This window comes from Ipomoea triloba, chromosome 10 (assembly GCF_003576645.1).
Source record: "Ipomoea triloba cultivar NCNSP0323 chromosome 10, ASM357664v1".
Taxonomy (NCBI): Eukaryota; Viridiplantae; Streptophyta; class Magnoliopsida; order Solanales; family Convolvulaceae; genus Ipomoea; species Ipomoea triloba.
Window position 1 is genome coordinate 3,169,315 of NC_044925.1, and position 16,282 is coordinate 3,185,596.

Below are 16,282 nucleotides of genomic sequence, written 5' to 3' on the forward strand. Positions count from 1 at the left end.
CCACTAGACCACAAGGTCTTTGGCTTATATAAAAGCCAATCTAATTTCAATATTTATTAAAAATATATTACTTAGTCAATGCATTAAATATATATATATTTTAATATCACCATATCTACTTGTAGTGACTTTTTTTGTGAGACGGATGAAGTATTTATTTATGTGTTATATACACAATTTTTGGTTATTCTAAAATTATTCCACTTTTAAATCTATTTTGAGGGAACAATGAAATTAAAGCAGCGCCAATGAGATTGGATATGATTAGTTAGACAGCTCTCACTTAATTTGTATCTCCTCTATTTAAAATTTCAGTTGTAGTGGTGAACGATGGACTCGATCTAAACATGCCAAACGCATTTCATCTAAACAACATTTAAAAAAAAAAATTGATGGGACAATAAAATTAACTCAAATGCATTATATATTCAAAAATACAACATTGAGTAAAACATTATAATAATCACAATTCCAATACGCGACATGCAATCAAATATTGCACAAAATTATATTCTTTAGAATATAGATAATTTATGTGTAATTAATTATATTATAGATTAAAGTTGGGCTAGACGACTAATATCATATGGATATGCATCAGATGAGCTCTCGGCACTGTAAGATCTCCTTGCAACAATAGTATTTGCAGCTTCACCAGGATGATAAGCATCCCAAAATAAATATTCATCTCTATTGGGGCATGGATTTTGCAATGGGAGACATGTAATTTGCCCATTGTTCCTCCCCACCCCACAGCATCCTGCATTTGTTACTCTAAATCCTGCATGCAATTATATATTTCACTATTAAATTAAACCCAATTTGTATCCAAAATTAATCTACTAGTAAATTAATCGCACCTCTGTGACTCTCTCAAATGGGAGGTCACAGGTTCGAACGCCAGTGGGATAGTAACTCTTTGTGCACATTATAATAGAGTTAATAATATTAAGAAAATCTGTTAGATTTGAACCCTAGTAGGGACTACCCTGCCCTGCCCCATCAAAAGACGTGTCGGGCTCTAATTTTCAAAACTCGTATTTTAGCGGGCTTTTTAGCCCGCCCCCACTTAACGTGCAGGCTGGCGGGCAGACTCCCCAAAGTCAGTATTTTGACAGGCTTTTTAGTCTGCTCCCGCCATAAGGTGGGCTTTGATGGGTCCCGTTCAGCCGGCCTGCTTTGATGGCTCTAATATTAAATATATGTGTGGGGTTAAAGATGAATTTACCAAAAGCAGATGGGTTGTTGACTATATCTTGGAAAATTGCGTAGGCGTTAATGAAGGTGAATCTTGCGTCTGGTGTATTGGTGTTTAAGTCGTCAACAAGTGCCCTCAGTTTGTCGTTAAATATCCGATTTGCCACGTTGATTCTTTCCACGCAGGTTCGGCCATCTGGGCTATTTTGGGCCAACGCGTTTGGGCTGCACCCGATCTGGCCCACTCCATTCAACACAAACTTCCGTGCTCCGTAATCGTATAGAGTCTAAATCCACCCAAAAAACACAATTACGATAATAATATATAATAAATCCTTATTTCTATGAATAATTAAATTTTGATATAATTTCTTAAGGGAATTTTATTTTTAACCTATCAATTATTATGTTTCAAAAAAAAAAAGCTATCAATTACTCAGTATTTATATATTTTTTTTACTGTCTTCAACCATTCAATTTTCTCTTCAACCCATTTTAATTGTTTTAATAATAACTTAAACTGTCCATTTGTCACCTATAAAATTATTTTTAAAAAAATTCTGAGATCTAAGAGCATTTCCAACAATGATACAAATAAAGTTTTTTCTGACTTTTGAGGTGAGGTGAGGGGAGAGAGAGTAGGATGATGAGAGAGGGTATTTTGCAATATTTGGAGATTTTTTGTGGGGGGTAAGGGAAGAGAAAAAAAAAATCAAAAGCTGCTTAGTGTGTGTGTTTTAAGTGGTCGTCTATTAGCAACCATCCTCTGACTTCTGTTTGCAGTGGAAAGAGAAAAAAATTCATATTGGGTTTAAGTTGTTGGTGATACTCTTACCCACAAAAGTAAAAATTCCTTCTCCCCTAATATCCTCACACTTTGGCCCTAGTAGAGAAGAAAATCACAGTAATTCAGTGTCCCATTAGGTGGAAGGACCAGTGTCGGATGCACACAAAGAGTTCAACACATTAGGTGTAACTCTCATACTGTGACTGTCAGGCTTGATTCTGTATCCTTGCCTACAATTTACCAATTAGGAACTAACTGAGCTGTCTGTAATACTCTAAGAGGGTTGTTGATGTGCTTACTTTAAGTTGTTCAGTGTACTGCTGAATGAGAATGTCAGCATACTGCTCAGTGTTGTACTGCCTGCTGGTGGTGTAGTAAAGGGGCATGAAGTAGTTGTTGAGGTAGTCATTGCTACCCACTCCAATTGAGTATATGCACTTGCTCAAATAATCTGCTGCAGAGTTCTCATCCCCCATTATTTGCACTATTTGATCCACTGTGTTCTTGTAATTTCTTACTTGCCCAGAGAAACTAATCCTGTCTCCCTGCATACATATCCATATGTATAAATTAAACAAGAATTAATAAATAGTGAAAAAAGGGAGAGAATTTATAATTATTTATGAGAATATGGTAGAGTTATAGACATAAATGATTCAATACTTAAATTGTTTTCATTTTTCACTAGTTTTTTTATTTACACTAAGCCCACGCTCCACAGGCACTATCTAAAAATATGCTTTTGATATGATGAAATCCGTTTTATGACCCTGTTTATTAAAGGATCACGAGGAAAGTAAAACATATAGGTTGTCCATATAGTTAATTAGTTCAAACCAAATAAGTCAATAGATAGTTTCTATAGATATTAAATCAATAATTATTCCACCAACTGAACTAAGGTTTGTTCTTATTTGGTCAGAAACCTACATATATGACCACATATATCTTTGGAATTGGAGCTCTACATTATCCATAGTAAGAACATCTTCCTCCAAATGTTGACATGGCAAAATTACAAAAATATCCCTGATTATATAAGGAATTTTTTTTTTACAAGAATAATAGTAACATTTCTAATCATGTTTAAGCAAAACTGTCAAGAAAATAATTTAGGGACTAACAATATATAGCTACAACAATAATTTAAGACTATATCGATATAACTTAAAAGGTTAAATATGTCATTTTCTTTTAATTTAATAAGGGAAAAGGATCAAATAGACCCTCGAACTTTAGTTGGAAAGTCAATTAGCACCCTCAACTTTTTAAAGATGCAATTACACCCTTCAACAATTAGTTTTGAGGCAATGAAGCTCAAAAACCAATTTATGACCTGCTATTACATGTTAAAAAAAATTCCGGCGAAAAAGTGACCGGCGACCGGCGACCGTGAAGGTGGTTCACCTTCTCGTCTCCTTTCGGTGACCGGCGACCGTTTCGCCGGTCGCCGGTCACTTTTTCGCCGGAATTTTTTTAACCTGTAATAACAGGTCATAAATTGATTTTTGGACTTCATTGCCTCAAAACTAATTGTTGAAGGGTGTAATTGCATCTTTAAAAAGTTGAGGGAGCTAATTGACTTTCCAACTAAAGTTCGAGGGCCTATTTGACCCTTTTCTCATTTAATAATATATGTGTATGGTAAATAACTAAATAATGTACCAATTGCTGGCCAGTTTCTTCTCTGATTCCAGCTGCTGCAGATGCAAAATTCACTCCCCTGAGAATTTCTTGCCCCCTAGCCGCTGCATATGGTGGAATGTAGTCGTCGAACCCCAGCAGCTCAGCTATTCATATTGTAAGGGTTATATAATAACACAGTAATACTGATTATTAGTTAATGTATTGAACTAGCTACTTGAGTATATATAGTTTGGAGTGAAAATATCTCTTATAATTAAAAATGCATTATATTGTGTTATTTAATTGAGTTGCATCACCCGTAAAAGAAAAAAGTGAAAGTATTATATCAAAGAGAAAGTGTATTATGGAAAAGTGTAACAAGTGGTCCAACAATCATTAGACCATGGTCCATCTCGTAAGTAGACACTAATATAATGTTTATTTTTAGTATATTGAATAATTTTTTTGGAACATTTTTTATAGTGTATTGAAAGTTTATGTTAAGTTTACTATTTAAAAATGAATTTTTAATACATACACTAAAAATGAATATTTATAAATAATTTATATTGCAATGTGGATTATGGTCGCTAAAAGAGTTTACGGGCTCCTAGTGGGTTAATAAGTTTTAAAATAGAAAAGGTTGTGCAATAGTTATCAATCATTATTGCATGTACCATGATCCACAGCTATGTGTGGATGATGGAAAACGACATCTCTTAGATAATTTAAGATTAAAAATGGTAATATCTTTATATAATTGCAACCAATAAATCATTTGAGTTAGTATTTCTGTCTAACTCGAAAACTGAAAGCACGATTTTTTTTAAAAAAAAAAAAAAAAAAAGAAGAAGAAACACCTATATACATAAAGGGGAGAGAGAGAGAATAGTATACATACCAATGACATCAACAGTGGTTTTGCCATTGGAAAACCTTCCAGTTGGACCTCCAGGGAAATCAATCCCATAAGGCAAGTAATTAGCCCTAGCCAATGACCCAATATTGTTGTTATTACCATTGTCCACCAAAGAATCCCCAAATATAAAGTAACATGGAACCTGTGGTTCACCTCTACCCTCTTTCACCATCACCCCTACAATAATGCACATCACCAACACTCCCCATTTTCTCATCATCCCACTACCCATTCACAAAGATCACAATGAATACAGAAAAGGATGCAGTAGTGGATGGGAGATAGATATATATGTCAGTGTGTGTATATGTATGTGTGACAGAGAGATTATGAGGCATGAAGGTATATATAGAGACGTGTGTAAGCAGTTGAAGGTGGTCGGAGAAAGGTTTTACTACATATGAGGAGTTAGTTAGAATGCATTAATTTCACGCGGACATATAGTGTGAGAATTGGGGTGTCATTGACTCATTTCCTCTGATCTGTACTGTTACGTTGAGTGAGTCACAGTAATTGGATGTCAGGATTTTTTCATCATATGTGCATTCCATAACTACAGCTTTACTACTTACATTTTGTTTGTGAGTGATAAGTTGTGAGCAATCACATACGATCAAGTCTTGAATTGGCAATTGTTAATTATTATACTATAGACCAAACACGGATGGCGCCAGGAAAGCGAACTCAGGCCTGGCGAGTGCCGGTGGCGTCTTCCGAGATCACCTTGGAGCATGGATTGTGGGGTTCGCGTCAAAAGTGGGAGTAGCGAACAGTTTCATCGCTGAGCTGTGGGGTCTCCGGGAAGGATTGAAGATTGCTGTAAAGTGGGGTTTTAATAAGCTCATTGTGGAGACTGACTCTAATGCTATGGTTCAGGCCTTGAGCAAGGAGGAAGAATCACGACCGGAAGCTGATACGTTAATCGCTGACTGCAACTTTCTAAGGAGTAAAGTTCAAGAGCTAGAAATTGGTCATGTTTTTAGAGAAGGGAACCAATGCGCAGACTATCTGGCCAACATGGGTCAATCCAACCAATGGGGGACGTTAATCCTAGATCGTCCACCAGAAGAGGTCATTGACATCCTTTCAAGGGACGCCTTAAACATCGCAACCAGGAGGATTCGCTAGTTTTTTCCTTTTTCACCGGGGCTTTGCCCCTCTTGTTCACCAAAAAAAAAGAGTCCACTTTGCAATTAAAATATTATGTGCCTTTAGTTAATAAATTATTTGTTGTAAATAAATTGAATGCACAAAATATGTTAATGTAGACATGTAATATGTTAATTGCATATTATGTACATGTAGTTAATATATTATGAGTCTTTAATTTATTTACAGACACATAATGTATTAACTACAGACAAATAATATGTTAAAGGAAAACACATAATCTTAATATTATTTTGAACTTGCATTGTGGACCCTGAGACCTGAGTCATGGTATAATTTATTGACAATCATAGTGCGAGAATTACACCAAATGTGTTAAACTCTTTGTGGACATCAGAATATAGATGGATGAATTACCTTGATTTATCACTCCACTGTCTTATCGAATCGGAGCGTGGGTCCTTAAAAAAAATTTTGACTTTTTGTAGGCAAGCTTTATGCCTTCAGCAAACTTACATTGCGCATGGCATTTCAATAGGACACACTAGTACATGCATTAAATTTACAACCATGCATGCATTAATGTCGTTGTCCATCTCATGAGGAGTTGATATTATAATTTTAATTTTAAGACTTAGTCCACACTTATAACCCAACATCCGCTATTATTATAATATTGTACGTCGTTAATGTAAGATTTGAATAAATAAAGTTAATTAAACTGTCCAAATTATATGGAATTGGTACAGAATAAAGTTAATCAAGCATTTTATTGAGTAATTAAATTAATATAGGGATAAGTGTCAAATACATCTTAATTTCTTCTTACTTTAACGAACACATTAAATTAATTAAATTATCTAACTCCAAAAACTCTAAATTAACATTCCAACTTTGCAAAATAAGACGTTAATTACCTCTCCATTGAAATCAGTAATAGTTGACTTGGTGCCTCACCTGTTCAATTACAAACTAACTATTGTTATATTGCTATATATGCTAACTCTTTGGATTTTTGGACATTATGATGAGTAATAATATAATTAATTGAAGTTTGTAATTGCTTAATAATAAACACAATCGAATTGACGTACTCATGCATGCTGGGCCATGGTATAAAAGCGTTCTGGTTTAAACACGAAACATATTGCAATTAAGAGCATTCCATACACGTTATATACGGTATGTAGGTATAACTACCACTACCAAAAAGTCAACATCCTATTTACTTCAATTACAATTTTATTATTATTATATAAAATTATAAAGAATCTTTTTATGATTCAGTACATAATAATGGAGGTAATATCTAAAATGGTTTATCGACTATGTCATAATTCTCAAATTAGTCATCGACTACCAAATTCATCTAAAATATAATAAATTTTCTACATCTATACACAAATTTACTTACTTTAGTCCTCAATGTAAGTAAATGCATGCGGACTACAACAAATGCAAGTTTACATAGTCGATGGACCATTATAGGTGAATTGATATTTGATGAACAATTACATAATTATAACAAAACCAAAGAACTACTTTTGGATGTTAACTCCATAATATTGTCATATATAAAAAGAATTGAAAACAACTATTCCCAATCAAATTGGTCAAACATTTGGTTTGATAACTTGTGGTTTCAAGTTTAACTTCTAATCAGAGCGCTTATTGACTTTTTTGGTTTGAGTTAGCTAGCTATGAGCAACCTACCTCTTAGTGGTCATTTTCCAGTTATGTCACAAAGCAGAATTTATCCGGTACAGACAACCAGGTAGTTGGTTTCCTTCGTCACTCAAAAAAATATATTATATTATTATTTTTAATCCATTTGATCTAAGAGTGACTGATTCTTAATTATTATTATTATTATTATTATTATTATTATTATTTTGTAAAATTAATGAATTTCTATTTGAATAATTTTGCAGATCTTCCCAAAATTGGAAAGAAAACAAGATTGATCCGTTGACATGGACAAATTCAATACTAAGATCATACCTCCCAAAACTCGTTGACCTAGCAAAGAATTAAATTGAAAACCTCCCCAACTACAATAATAAAGCATGATAACTAAATGAAATAAATAAGTTAGTCTCATAATCATTCTTCAAAGACTAAAGTTCCATTTACCATTTAAAGCTTAGCTGTTCGGCTTTGTCGGTGGGACAAGTATTGTCTAATGGACCAATTATTTCTGGTGTAATGTCAGCCAATTGGCAAATTTTATCTTCTCTTGTTCGCTTCGAGAGACACAAGAGTTGATCTAAGAGAAATTACCATTTATAGGAATCAAACTCGGATTATCTATAGGTTGTCCCTACGGAGAAGCTCATTTGCCACTTGAACTATCCATTTATGTTATACTAAAAGTAAATTTACAGTACACAGAAAATGAATATTTATTAAAATATAAGAAATCTATTTAAAATGAACTTATAATACACTAAAAGTGAACTTGTATCAAAGTGAGCATGACCAACACTCTGAATTCTACAATTACCCTATAACTTATAGACGAAAAATGTAAGGGTGTGTTTGGTTGGTGGGTTTAGGCATAGGGAATGGGTATGAAAGTGATTGCTTGTGTTTGGTTGATAGGTTTTGTGAATGCTACTATGGGTTTGGAATACCCCATTAATGAGAAAACCCATACCCTTATTAAATAAGGGTTTCATCTCCCTTCCTCCTTTCTTCCTCAACTGTACTATTAATAATCATTCTCATTCCACCCAACTACCACCCAACTACCAAACATGCTAAATACTTTCACCAAAACCCGTTACCATTATCAAGTATTTGATACCCATTCCGATTCCGATTCCAATGTGCGAACCAAACACACCCTAAGTTTCCTTTTTCCTTATATTATGGACCTAGTTGCATATTATAACATGAATTCATGCCATAAGTACGGAGAAGAAATATATATATATATATATATATATATATATATATATATATATATATATATATATATAAAAGAAGTCTTAACGTCTATCTTTAGATTTATTTATAAACTTAAAACATATTATTCTCTTTTTCATTTAATTTTTTTATAAATAAAATCAATTTATAAAAAATATATCAGTAAAAATACCTTGTTAAAAATCATTTAAATGATACTCATATTAATATTTTTTTATTTATCATTTCAATAATTGTGTGATATACATGTAGCATTGACTTATCACTGAATGGACATATTAATGATTTAAAGGAACTGCATAGTGATTTAATGGATTTGTAGACTGAGTTGCAGGACGCGTACTAGTAAGTTGATGGATATACAATAATGATGTAATGGATTGTAATAGTGACTTAACAATTGTGATTTAATGAGCTCCCAATACTAACATGACTTATATGATAATTTTTTAATGATATATTTTTTTTTTACAAATTAATTGTAAAAGAAGAAAAAAAGTAGAATGGTAATTTTAAGTTGAAAGAGAATATAAAGATGAGAGTTAAATTGTTTTTTGATATATTGTGATATTTTTAATTACGTACGATTTAAAATTCATGTTGTCATATAAGTTTAAGTCAATGATAGAATCATGACAGTCAATGAAACTTCGGCAGGTTTGACTAAAGACGATGACACTTTCCATTTCAAAATGAAAATGGTGGAGCCATATAGTAATTAACATTTTCTATTTTAATAAAAACGAAGTGTATTTATCCCAAAAAAAAAAAAAAAAAAAAAAAACGAAGTGTATGTACAAAATCAACTAACGTTGAATACAATATTGTTACTCGGCAAAAGAAATAAATGCATGGACTTGGTCACACTAGAAGGCTAACATGGGGATGAAAGAGATGCAAGCTAAGGAAGAAGCTGATGAACCACTTTTGAATTTATGAAGGGAAGTTGAGAGCCTTTAAGTAGCAGCCACATGGTTTCACCAAGAAATTAGAATGCAGAAATTAATAGAGCTGCATGCCTTCCCATACTTGCCGACAATCCATCATCTTCTAGGGCTGTCATGCACTAGCAGATAGCTGCTAGCTTATCTTCCTAGGGCCTAGTTAATCATTTTTCTAGTGTTTGCAAACTTTATGGGATTTTATTGTATTGGACATATTATATATATATAAGGTGAAAGTTGATCTCCATCATCTATCAATGGTTGAGAATTTGATCATGGATTCAATTTTTATTTTTCAGCAACCCTCAAGTGGTCAAACCCCCTAGATGAGTCCTGACCTTTCTTTTAGGTGATTTGTTCAGCGCGAGAAAGAGCCTCTATACTATACAATTCAACATTCTTCTAAAAGGTTCTTGTATATATAGTGGTGCAAATTTCCTTATTTTTTCAATGTAGGACAAGCAGTGCTTGTTTCAAGCCTTTTCACCTTCATTTTCCAACTTAAATGAGTCTACTTTTAAAATTAATTTCTCATTCACTTATTATTCGTTTTGAGCGTATAATATATGAATCCCTTTGTCTCATTACAAAGAACCCAAATCCATTTTGACCTGACTCAAATCGGAAGTGGATCTTACATATATTTGTATCACAAAATAGCCACTTACAATGTCGTTTTTAGCTATTTTTGAATAGTCTAACCACTCAAAATTTGCACTAAGTTGTGCAAATATAGCACCCATCTTCATTCTTAACTTGTTCTTGAAATAACTTGTTTTCTTCTCAAAACATTTTATTCTCTTCCCGCCTTTAGTTGAATTTCTTGTAACAAAGATGAAGTCTCACAAATAAAGGTAATTTAACTCTCACGAAAAAGGCGGTTTAACATTCAATCAAACTTACCCTAAACTCACTAAACCACACAATTTTCAAATGTTGAGAAGCGTCGTTAAATGATTTGATTGATTGCCTGTGAAAACATCTGTTGTATATATGCAAGACGTGATCTGACGACATTGTGTTGTATGAGACTCAAATCTGAATTATCATGCAAGAAGAGTGATTTCAATTAATGTTGGAGGAAGTGAATTCAAGGGAAACAAAAACAAGGTTAACAAAATCAGATATGCCAACATCCTACTTGAAATGTTATCAACTCATTCAAATGTATTTAACCTTAATTGATACAGAATGACAGTGGTAGAAACTCTAACTTGAGTTAATTAACAAGGTTTATGATAAATTGATAATGAAGAAACTTGATGACTTCACAGTAGTACATAATCATTTTTCTATGATTAAGACAAATACAATAATGATAAATTATTAATAAATGTTAGTGAACTGTAGAAACTTAATAATCACTTTCCTAATCACACGTGCATGGATAGTATGAGGGTAGAAGGCTTTAGATGAATGTATGACTTATACATTTGGAAAAAATATAGATGTGGATATGCATAGTACATACACGTACAACTCCACCAATTAGGCAAATCGAAAATCCTAAATTGGTCATTTAGACCTTGTGGTCCAGTGGCATCAAACACTTCCCTTTATACGGGAGGTGGTGGGTTCGAGCCTCAACCTTCAACAGATTGAGAAAGTGGTTATGAACAGATACTACCCAATATTGACTCTTGTTATGAATGAACAGATACTGCATTGTAATAGAGTCAGTAGTATTCAAAAAAAAAAAAAAAAGAATCGTGCTTGATAGTGAATCTGTTGTCATACTGTCCCAAGCTTTGCCTAAAGTACGTAGCTTCAACAATATGCTCAAAATTGCATGGGCCTTGAACCCGACACGCTCAAAATCAGTGTCCTCTAATTGTTTAATTTACAGACTTCATTATGTTATGTTTCCTTTATGCATGTACTTGCTTTGTCCAAGCCATTAATTTTCCACGCAACGATGGCCGACGGTTGTGACATGTCAGTTCGTGAGTGACTACTTCTATATATTTTACTTTTACCCCTCTATTTCTTTTATGTTGCGACATCTATATAAATAAAATAAAATAAAAATTGTAATTTATGTCCCTTTATAATATGTCAATTATTAATGTCACTTCTAAATTATTAGTAGTGCAAATGTTGCCCCTTAATTTTCAAAACGATACATATATTGTCCTCCCATAGTAGTATGAGAGGGTAATATATGTACCGTTTTAAAAATTGAGGGGCAATATTTACACTATTAATAATTTAGGGGTGACATTGATAATTAACATTTATGGAGGAGTATAATTACAATTTTCCCTAAAATAAAAACGTTGTTAGATTTTTGAGAATATGTTTTTTTTGAAAATGAGAATATGTTAATTATCCTGATATTCCCTAGCCCAATGGAATAAGCTCAAAGCAATCATATGTATCTATCATTGATTAATTACCTCTATAGAATAGAAATCACAACAGAATAATATTACACAATATTCACTCAACTACTTCCTCCAATGTATCCACAACTAACCGATTTTGAAGTAGCAGCAGCAGCAGCAATTTCAAGTCAGATTGCATATATTGAAAAATTGCTTAAGGTTTCAAGTCAGATTGCATATATTGAAAAATTGCTTAAGGTTTAGACTTAGTAGGATTTTTTCTTTTCTCCCTACTATCACATACGGAGGAGATTTGAAATTTGCACCCTTTATAGAAATTATAGCCTTAGGTGCGGATAACCCGAAAAGAATATAGAATAAATAAATAAATATATATATATATATATATATATATAAAAGAAAAAAAGCACTCTTAGCTGTAATAGTTAGTAGCCAAATTAAACCCTAATGACCAAACAATAAACTAAAAAGAAGGCCCATAAACTCTAATGACATTTATAAGCATTTTGATTTGGACTATTGACTTAAAGACTTAAATGTCATAGTTGCATCGCATTATACATAAATTCATTTTCGTAAGCAGTTGTTATGCCGTGGTAAGGTGGACCTGGGTCCAATATGACGCCGTTTCACAATTTTTTTTTTTAAAAAAATAAAAATTAACGGCGTTAACAGCTCCTCATCGCAAAAGAACACAAACTCTACATTCACAGTCCCTATACTCCATATTCACAATTTGAAAACTCCACATTCGCACATTACAGGGCTATATGTTTAATAACTATATTACCACTGTTATGCATTCACACATTCAAAACTCTATATTCACAGGTCCTATACTCCATGTTCACAACTTGGGAACTCCACATTCATACATTACAGGGCTACAAGTTGCTAGAACTCTGTTAACTCTACATTCACACATTTCAAGGCAGCTAGAACTCTGTTAACTCTACTACAAATTCACACATTCATAACTCTACATTCACAAATTCTATACTCCATATTCACAATTTGAAACCTTCACATTCACACACTTCAAGGCTATATGTTTAATATTTTTTTTAAAAAAAAATAGTGAAACAACGTCGTATTGGACCCAAATCCACCTTGCAAGGTGGACCTGGGTCCACGACATAATTTGGGTTTCGCCACTTTCGCAAGTACCGAGTGCAATAACTATAATTTTTTTTTTAAATTATGAATTAGAGTTACAGATAAGTACTACGAGTCTAGTATAATTTGTTTAATTGTTAGGGTTTTACCATATAAGTATATTTTTTTTTAAGGTAAACGTAGCTATTCCATTAATTCATAACATAAAATGTTTACATCAATGATCAATGAAATGGTAAACCATTCCTTACAGTCAGACATAGAAACAACTTTTCTAACTATGCTATAGAAAACTTGAATCGCGCACTGTTTCATAACTATGAAGCTATGTTCCTTCAGGGAGCTTAAAGCTTCATCAAATATTTGGGTCTTCGTCATCATTCTTTTTTGCTCGCCCATGATAAGATCAACACTTGTCGAAACCAAACTAAACGATTTATGCTGATGAAAATGAAAAACTCGTGAAAGTAACGAGAGGAAAATTGCTCGTGAAACTAATGAGAGGAAAACACAATAATAGAGAAAATAAAAAGTATGTAAAGTCAAAGTAGGGTTGGGAGTTCAAGACTACCAACACAAACCCCAATACCTACCTACTATTATTTTATTCAAAGGGAGAGAAAACGGAAGAAGAAGATCTGTGGCGGTGGTCGGAGGCGGACGAAACTGCGACGGTGGTCGTGGCGGAAGAAGAGCGAGAGCAAACATAGAAGGTGACCAAAACCGCCAGCTCAAAGCTCCATTAGAGCTCCGGCCGGAGGCCGGCGGTGGAAGCCGAAGTTGAGCAGCAGAGAAAGGCGTTTGGTTTTAGAGAGAAAAGGGAGGCATTACCATATAAGTATATAAGAGCATTCACAATAAATCATTTTTAAAGTTTTTTTACAAGTTTTAATGTCCATGTAGAGGGGCAAATTATGCAGTGGACCCAGGTCCACCTTGCAAGGTGGACCTGGGTCCAAAACTACGTCGTTTTTGTCTTTTTTTTTTAATTAATAAACATATTGCTGAATATAGAGTTGTCAAAAAATGTGTGAATGTAGAGGTTTCAAAGTGTGAATGTAAAGTATAGAAATCGTGAATGTAGATTTATGATTGTGTGAATGTAAAGTTGCCCAGAAATGTGTGAATGTGCACTACAAAATGTGAAAATATCTCTTATAATTAAAAATACATTATATTGTGTTATTTAATTGAGTTGCATCACCCGTAAAAGAAAAAAGTGAAAGTATTATATCAAAGAGAAAGTGTATTATGGAAAAGTGTAACAAGTGGTCCAACAATCATTAGATCATGGTCCATCTCGTAAGGTAGACACTAATAATGTTTATTTTTAGTATACTGAATAATCTTTTTTTGGAACATTTTTTATTGTGTATTGAAAGTTTATGTTAAGTTTACTATTTAAAAATGAATTTTTAATACATGCACTAAAAATGAATATTTATAAATAATTTATATTGCAATGTGGATTATAGTCGCTAAAAGAGTTTATGGGCTCCTAGTGAGTTAATAAGTTTTAAAATAGAAAAGGTTGTGCAATAGTTATCAATCATTATTGCATGGACCATGGTCCACAGCTATGTGTGGATGATGGAAAACGGCATCTCTTAAATAATTTAAGATTAAAAATGGTAATATCTCTATATAATTGCAACCAATAAATCATTTGAGTTAGTATTTCTGTCTAACTCGAAAACTGAAAGCACAAATTTTTTTTTTAAAAAAGAAGAAGAAGAAGAAGAAATTAAACAACTATATACATAAAAAGAGAGAGATCAGAGAATAGTATACATACCAATGACATCAACAGTGGTTTTGCCATTGGAAAACCTCCCAGTTGGACCTCCAGGGAAATCAATCCCATAAGGCAGGTAATTAGCCCTAGCCAATGACCCAATATTGTTGTTATTGCCATTGTCCACCAAAGAATCCCCAAATATAAAGTAACATTACAGTGTGAAGTTAATGCTAATTGACAATTATTAACGTTTGGCCGACTTTTTCAAATGAATATTATATGAAAATGGAGATGATGAAATGTCATTAAACAGATGAGATAAATACATAATACACTAATACTACTAAAACATTGTCAATTTTATTCACTTTTTTTACCATTTAAAAAGTGAAAGAAAATCTCAGTTTTTTGGATGAAGAAGGATGCACAGTCATTGCTTCAGAGTTGAGAGCGTACAGTGTGTAAATCTCGTCTTATGAGTTATGACCTTAACCGGCAAAGAACCATAAGGAAGTTAGTCAGTTTAGGTTACCCATAATTAACCAATTCAAATTAAATCAAGAAGGTCAAAGACCGCTCCTATTGAGAGTTGAACTAAGTTAGATTTTTTTTTCAATGATAAGAAAAACACACAGCTACTATATGAAGGTGTACATTTGATAAACACAGAACTACTATGGTTGTGACAAAATTTACTATCACAAATAGAAAAAAACAAAATTTAAAAATAAACATGAAAATTTTGAAAATAAAAATAAGCCCAACTGCCCCCACTAGTACATGCACCAAGCTAAGTTTCGGTTTAGTTATACGTTTCATATTTTTTTTTATTGATAATGTTTTAAGTAGTAGTGGTTTGTAAGCAAAGATGGCGATGTGGTCGAGTTGTGGTTATCATGAAAAAGAAGGAAAGGGTTTGGCATTTGTCAACAGTAGGTGAGAGTTCACTTCAATTAATTAATTAAAATAAAAACTTGTACAAAAAAAATATGTAAACATTTAAAAATATCATGTTGTTACATTAGCTCATCAGAAACATAGGTGTCACAAATAGGGAGAACCATGCTTCTAAACTGCCATTTTTAACAACAACAAAGATTTGAAGGAAAAAACTCGTAACTACTACATTTTTTTTTTGTTTTAATACAACACTTATATTCAATCTCATGACTTCCAATATGGGAAACTCACTACATACCATCTGAGCACAAAGTGTTTGGTACGTAATCACTACATTAGAATGTGTATTGATAAATTTTAATCATATGTAATAGTCTGCGAATCACATAAAAGAGGTAAACTGAATTATAAAGACTCTCCGCAATAGATTTGACCGGGGTAATTAAACTGCTAGTTTTTGTCATTCACCGTAATGACATGCATTTCATTAATTTTATTATCATATTTAGATACTTTAACAAAACCCCTCTTCTTCAATTCAATCTCATCTACTCCACTTAAAAAAAAAAAGAAAAAGTTTTTTGGTTAAATTGTGTAGGTTGGGATAGATTTGGTTTCTTGAAATAATCATCAAATTTTTATTTTTATTTTTTTTTGGGGGGGGGGGGGGGG

At 32.8% G+C, this 16,282-nt stretch overlaps 1 protein-coding gene across 2 annotated transcripts; it reads right to left on the reverse strand.

Annotated features, from left to right (window-relative positions):
- Nucleotides 1-378: 378 nt before the first annotated feature.
- On the reverse strand, nt 379-14,915 carry LOC116031761 (GDSL esterase/lipase At5g45670-like). Of its 2 annotated transcripts, none has more exons than XM_031274062.1 (5): nt 14,768-14,915; nt 3,650-3,774; nt 2,284-2,529; nt 1,229-1,484; nt 379-781 (listed from the first exon to the last, which is right to left on the reverse strand). In XM_031274062.1, the coding sequence occupies exons 3-5, from the start codon at nt 2,458-2,460 to the stop codon at nt 558-560; spliced, it is 657 nt and encodes a 218-aa protein (XP_031129922.1). In that variant the 5' UTR covers nt 2,461-2,529; nt 3,650-3,774; nt 14,768-14,915; the 3' UTR covers nt 379-557. The 2 variants fall into 2 exon arrangements, with proteins under 2 accessions (XP_031129922.1, XP_031129921.1); XM_031274061.1 differs by lacking the exon at nt 14,768-14,915 and adding an exon at nt 4,512-4,833.
- Between the last annotated feature and the right edge of the window lie 1,367 nt (nt 14,916-16,282).